A 7,302-nucleotide genomic window follows, 5' to 3' on the forward strand; every position below is an offset into this window, starting at 1 on the left:
ACAATCTGAATAAATACAGCTGTTCATTATTACGTACCGCATATAAGCCCAACCACTTCACTGCCTCTTTTCAAAGAATATGACACTAAGATTAGCTGTTTATAATAATAATAATAATAATAATAATAATAATAATAATAATAGCCGAAGTAAGGTTTTGTTACTATTAATAGATCTGCTTCACTTGATGAAACCATTTACAAGTATTGAGAACATTTGTGCAATACTTGATGTTCGTCATATAATTCAGCATTTCTTCCATAAGCATGTGACAAATTAATACGTGTTTTCCAGCACATTTTGAACACCAAGATATTTCCATAAAATCACTGTAGATTGAGATAATCTTACAATATGGTGGTCCGTGGACAGGGATATCTCAATCCGCGGGTAAAATTTTGCTGTCCAGCACGAGGCTTCGTTTAAATTCTTCCCTCCCATACTCGAAATAATGATGCCAGTGCCAATTCCGTCTTTGCGTATTGCAGAGTTGTCTTCCTTTGTGAGCAGGTATTGATTGTTACGTCATTGGTTTGTGTGAGAAAATTTCGTCGTTTTCTCAAAAATTGATGACGTTACTCTCACAAACAAAATGACGAAACAACCAATACCTGCTCACAAGAGAAGATAACTCTGCAATACGCAAAGACGGAATACATTTCAAGTGGTCATATGCTTATATACCATTAGAATACAATAATGTGTTTATTCATATTGGTGATGAACAAATGAACATAAAAACCAAACACCGAATTATAGCACCAAGTTAACAATGGTTTTCTTTTTATTTAAAATCAAACAAATTTAATATAATATAAGAAGTACAAACATAATCGATTTAAATCTGTCAGCACAACAGAACTGTTTCCAACGCCGACGTCATTCGAGGAAGACGCTGGGTCAAGTATGCAAAACTGCGTCATAACTTCAGAGTGCGTGTACAGGCAGTCTTTAACGCGGGAAAGACAGTTTTATCTTTTCATGCGTGAATTACTTATTTTCACGGGCAACTATTGGAGAAATAGATGTCCTGAATTATTGAATATTGAATTATTTCGATGATACAGCGACATCGATCCCATCTACTTCGTCATTTAGTCTTTCTGTCAGATATATGTCATGTACTGCAATTCTGTCATATGTTTTACCGTACAATGTTGTGACGTACCTTGTAAGGACCATACCTATTATATATAATATAAGTGTACACACACCAAATATAATGAGTAGGAAACAGAACCAAAGGTTGGTGTACTCCTCCATTAGCCAGCCAAGTAGGAGTGGAATCACAGCAGATCCAGAACACGTACACAGCATGAACAGAGAGGCTACCTTTCCCGTTGTTGGTGTGATGTAGTTATTTGTCCAAGTAAAGGTCAACGAAAATATCATTGATCTAAAGTAGCCCACCATCGCTGAAGATATCCATACACCTAAATTGGATTGTCCTATAGAACTAAATAAAAGCGCTGTAACGCCTACCGATGTACCAACGATATGAATTCCTAGGTAAACTAGAGTATTGAAACGGGAGACAAATATGGCTACGACTATAGCCACAATACAGCACACATTAGACACAGCGCTGACAAGTGCCCCGTCAGTTGGGGAAAACCCTATTTCCTCTACACAGTACACCACAATGAAAGATATATACCCCTCACCTAGTGATATACCCATGAACATTAAACTGCAAATTAGTACGAGACAAACTACTTTTAGTTTAGTAGGCAAAACTCTTATTGTTCTGTCGTCTGCTGAAGACTGTTTCATTTCTTTTGTTGTATCATTGACTTCCGTTATGTCATCATTAGTTTCCATATATCTCATAAAATGCAATATGAAGAAAGGCAAACAAACTAACACTGCTAAAACCGCACTTATCGAATATGGAATAAACAGTCGAGAGGTCATGGTAGGTCTTTCTGTGTGCTTAGTCACATTTCCAGTTGTTTCATTACCGAAAGTGCTATTCACAGCTCTACCAAATGACTGAAATTGGATGTTGCTGGAAACAGTTGAAATGGATGAAATATTATGTAAGTATGTGACATTATCAAACGTGCTGTTCATGTGCTGATGAGTAGAAATGTCGTTTGTATAATCTGACAAGAAAGGGGCGACAACCAGGGGAGCTATAAACACACCTACAGAGTAAGAAAACTCCATAAAAAAGTACATCATTTTCTTGTCGCTCCACATCTGCATCATCTCTGCATTACCAACTGAAACGAAACATATGAGGCTGTCAGTCAATAGTGTTCACATAAGAAATCAATGTATTGCAGCAATTTGAAAAACACAACATCGAGCATCAGTGGGACCGCATTCACTTAAATATGAGCATAACCACCGCACATTATTTTCAGAAGTTGTATGGAATTATAACTTATAAAGTAAGCTCAACCAGCTTCATTTGAGATTATAGCCGGACCTCAATCGCATAACCAGCTCATACCTATTTACATTTTTAGGGTCGATGTAATGATTTTATTTAAGAACAAAAGTAGCTCATTAAAATTGATTATAAATTGTTTCATAGGAGCAACTCCGATGCTGCCTGTTTGGAACACTCCGCCCTAACTTTGTAGTAGGTTTGAGACATTCTCACCTTACTCTTTATCGTAACAGATTATAGTTTGCCTTTGATTTACAATACAATCGTCGGAGGTTTTACAAAAAAGAGAGAACAGTAAATCAAACAATGCAATGAATAATTGCGAGCGTCGCCGACATTATGGGGTTACAATCAATCGGGAACCGTCGGCACTTTCCGTAAACGAGAAAATACGTATTTTCTCGTTTACGGAAAGTGCCGGCGGTTCCCGATTGGGGTAACAATTTGTACGAAATCATTCATTACCTGTGTCCACCATACCCGAAGCAAAGCCCTGACAAAAGTGAGCCGCAGCCATCAACACAAAGACGAAGCACCAAGGAACACCGGCTGTCACAATCCCTATTAGAAGTAGACCTGTACCGTAAAAGATGTTCCGATTTATTTTATCATATAAAAATCCTCCAGTCACACACCCAAGGGCATATCCAATGAAATTCACGGTAGATATCCACGAACCAAGTTTCAACGTGACGTCACTAATCAACTGTAAATCTATGAAGGATGGCCCAAACAGACCTCGAATCCAACCCTGGAAAGTAAAGAGTTGAAAACAGTTAACCCATATGATTGTGAGTGGAATGATATATATTTTTTAATGATCTGTTAATTGTTAGTTTCCTAATGTTAGAGAGTGTATCGATAATGTAGTTGTCAGCGAGCTAACATTATTTTTGTGGATGTGAGTGGTACCACCGTACCGCTTCCAGCACACAAACTAACATTACACATACATTATACACATGTCCTTAAATGACCCTAGCTATCTATAGGAAGCTTAACCCCCTTTAACCAAACCATTCCCTGCTCTGTAATCATATGACCCTGGCTTTTGGCGTTATGCCCAAAATAAAGTTAAGTGTGTCTTTACGGTTGCAGCACCCATGCTGGTAGGAAATTGAGAAAAGAACACACCTGTTATTACCCACTACATTTTGTAAGAGACGGCTAATGCGGGAATCCTGACCTCAGACGCATGAAGGCGAACAAAGTAGATATGCTGAATCTATTACAACATTCAGGATATGAATAAATTTTCCCTTCCTTAAACCCTTTGTTTCCTTGCGCCTTCCTGAGCAATAACGTACTTTTCGGCCTTAGTGTTGAACGTTCGGCCTAATGAAAAGAGCCAATTCTGCCCCCGGCCGGGACATACCGAAGTCCTTTAAGCTGGTATTGTGTATTCCCTGTTTAACGTTTAGTAAATTGGGTAATTGCAACAAGTGGTTATTAGTAAGTGTAGTGTGATCTTGGGAATGCTATGCTGGTTTCCTTCAGCATCGCTTTAAACTGAAGTAGTACTATTTATTTAATCGTATCCGCACCAACAAACAGCCTGCAGCAGACATACTTGTTTATAGACCCGATAAATCAAACGTTATAAACCATGCTTAATATTCTTTCCTTGCTTTGGTGTTTCACAAGACTATTACCCCCCTCCCCATTTCAAAATGATTTAAGAAGGTGTGGAGTTTCGACGGGGTTAAGCAACGAAGGAAAAATACTTTAGTGATATTTACATAAAATGTTTTTGTTTGTTTTGTTTGTTGTTTTTATGTTTTTACATTTGCTTGCATGTATTGTACAACATTTAATAAACATCCAGCCCCAAAGACATTGAAGTTGTATAATTTAAAGAATACAACCCGTAAGTTGCGTTGAATACGACCTGTTTTTGCCCGTTAGATGTTTTCTTACGTTTTAACGAAAATAAATGTTCGGATCCACTAAACATGACTTGGTGTTTATTTTTTCACAAATTACCCGACAAGAGGAATACAGTATCACATATACAAACACGTCTGCATTTAACAACAGTAATTAGAAATTAACTGGAAATATGTCTTTGCCATTTATTGATTATAGCTCGTGATTTAACCTGGAGGAGAAAATATTAAACAAGATATCAAATATCAAGGTAATAATATACCATACATACATGTAACATTGCATCCGGCAAAATGTTTCTTCCTTACATGGTATTCATGCGAATGTAAATATGTAACATTCTGCTAACAAAACAAAACAGTTCTTCCCCAACTAACAAAGAATATACTTACAATGATAAATAACATGGCATAAACGCATATCGAATATCCATATTTCTTTTTCTGGAATCTGTTCCATCGTTTCTCTTGTGAGTGAGCCATTTTAGAGTTGTCTCTCTTTGTCCGTTTCTCTATGGTTTTATCTGTGTGAAAGGAATGTTAAAGGAGCTGGTCGGGGAAAAAAATACATAATAAATGGGTCTAAATGCGTTCTCTGGCCTTCCAAAAGTTATACTACGGCAATATGATGGTCGATATCTGCTTGCAATGTCCAGTTTTGACCACTGAAATCTCGGTGAAACCCCGCGTAAATTTAGCGCAGATCTATTTATATATGTTACGTGGTAGTTTCGAAAGTGAAGCAGTGAAGATAACAACAATAGCACGCCGTCTAACAGCCATGTCGGACTCAACTAGCGGACAAGACAGCAATACTATACGAAAATAATTGTTTTCAAAGGTCATGTATGATGCAAGTGTAGTATTCATATCTATATGTTGTTGTTATATATAACGGTATTGATACCTCGTGCCTGTCATGACTTTTGCATGCATCTTGTTCTTTCGCCGCGATGTTTACATTTGGCCTTGTTGATGACGCGCATGCGGTAAAATTACATCACTGATCTGGGTCAATTGAGAGTTTTAGACTGTCAGGTGACGATTTAGGAATTCTTTGATAAAATTATAATTTTTACTCTTAGGAAGTGAATTTCAGCAAAATTTGAATCGGTATATTTCATAAGAAGGTATTTTAAACATGTGTATGCCATTTTAGCAAATATGACATTTTTTCCCCGACCAGCCCCTTTAATGGGAGTCGGATTAACACACGTTAAAAGCTGAATAAGTATAATTGTAGTTTAATGTACAATCAATTTATTTACACAAGCGCTTTAGCAATGCTAGTAGGACAGGTCGTCAAAATATAGTTTATAGCACAAGTAGGGTGGTGTATCCAACTTCAAACCATAGATAAGCTAAGCAAGGTCAAGGTAGGCACACATGTACTGGGCTACATTCGCGTATCCCGGTTGAAACGGTACATGTGGCGCAGAAATTACCGTTCTATAAGCAGAGCTAAAAATCCACAGTTTCCGAGAATAAAAAAACAATGTATCAAGAATAGTATGCCCTTCTCTCACGCGTCCACTAAATTACATAACGTATCTTAAAAATTACATTTAACTTGACATTGTCTAAGAAAGAAATAACGCAAATTGGCAATAGTCAGCATTTTAGTTTCGGTCAGGTACGTCTGGACCCCTCAATCTACACGTACCAAATTTTCCTGAGGTCAGTCTCGGTCCAAATCTCTACCTGTCGTTTTCGTTACAGGTTCAACCGGTTCAACCGTTTCAACCGGATACGCGAATGTAGCCCTATATAGCGTTCAAAAGCAATAAACTGGAACAGCTGTAGGTCGTTAAGTCAGTAAACCATGAATAGCTGCCCCTTGATATCAATTTATACAATTTTACATGTCATCATATACTTACAACCACGTTGAATTCACACTTACATCACGGACACACTAACGTTGCGTTATCACTTTGCTGTCCTTGTTGGCTGCACGAAGCTATCCAGGCCCGTTCCCAACTCTTAACCGGATGTGGATTTACAAATCTTAATATCCGTATTTATGTGTTTTTGTCAGATTGACTACTGTAATAAATTTTCAAGGTGTAAACAAGTTTTCTTAATCTTTTATTGTATTTTTTAAGACTTGATCATGCAAGATTTTAAAATATTGATTTTATAGACTTATCTACGTATTGTGTTTGTATGACCTGAATGGACCGTACTGACCTTAGCTGATGATATCTGAAGATATCGGTGGATAATTACAGATATATACAAAGATAACGTACACGTTTTAACAGAGGTAGCCTACTCTAATCGGAAAGAAATACAGTTGGCGAACAACTTGTAATAGTGTCGTCCTGAACTCCGCCTAGTTGACATACTGTATACACTTATTTTTAGTTTAAACATATTTTATTGCCAAGCAAATGGATTGGGCACAAGTTATCAAACTTATATTAAGCCCTTTCCTAGCAAATTACAAGCATATATTTACAATAGTACAACAAGATGGCAGAATTAATTTACATATATACACTATTTCATTTTTAAATGCTTTAATTTATAAATTGAAATTATAAGAGAGAGACAGAGAGAGAAAAGGGGGGAAGGGGGAAGAGACAGGGGGGATAATAGTCTGTAATTATAATACATACATCCTCATCATTATTAATGTATGACATATAGTATCTTCCTCTTAGAGAGAGTGGATATTATGGTTCAATTGAGAGAGAGGGAGAGAGAGGGGACAAGGGGGAGGGGGTGTACTAGAATCTGTTAGAGTCACGAATGTATTGCTGAGTATGCATGAATATCGTTATGTTTTCCTGTTCCGAAAGAGATGTATCTCCAAATAGAAGTAGATTTAAATTAAGAGGCATGTATTCATTCAGTTCACGATAAAGCTTAATTCTTTGTTCGTTATATATATCACAGGTAAAAAAGAAATGGTGTGTGTCTTCAATAGGGAAGCCACATATACAACGTTGGTAATCAATGAGGTTAACACGAAACAGGTCACTTTTCAAAGTACTAGAACGGTTTCTTAATTTT

The 7,302-nt window shown here is 37.0% G+C and overlaps 1 protein-coding gene across 3 annotated transcripts; it reads right to left on the reverse strand.

The window, feature by feature from the left end:
* Positions 1–753: 753 nt before the first annotated feature.
* Positions 754–6,262, reverse strand: LOC110464372 (sodium-dependent glucose transporter 1B-like). 3 transcript variants are annotated; one of them, XM_021519562.1, is made up of 4 exons: positions 6,188–6,262; positions 4,678–4,808; positions 2,864–3,149; positions 754–2,225 (listed from the first exon to the last, which is right to left on the reverse strand). In XM_021519562.1, the coding sequence occupies exons 2-4, from the start codon at positions 4,765–4,767 to the stop codon at positions 1,051–1,053; spliced, it is 1,551 nt and encodes a 516-aa protein (XP_021375237.1). In that variant the 5' UTR covers positions 4,768–4,808; positions 6,188–6,262; the 3' UTR covers positions 754–1,050. The 3 variants fall into 3 exon arrangements, with proteins under 3 accessions (XP_021375237.1, XP_021375236.1, XP_021375238.1); XM_021519561.1 differs by having other exon boundaries at positions 6,165–6,262; XM_021519563.1 differs by lacking the exon at positions 6,188–6,262 and adding an exon at positions 5,192–5,235.
* Between the last annotated feature and the right edge of the window lie 1,040 nt (positions 6,263–7,302).

This window comes from Mizuhopecten yessoensis, unplaced genomic scaffold (assembly GCF_002113885.1).
Source record: "Mizuhopecten yessoensis strain PY_sf001 unplaced genomic scaffold, ASM211388v2 scaffold10985, whole genome shotgun sequence".
NCBI lineage: Eukaryota > Metazoa > Mollusca > Bivalvia > Pectinida > Pectinidae > Mizuhopecten > Mizuhopecten yessoensis.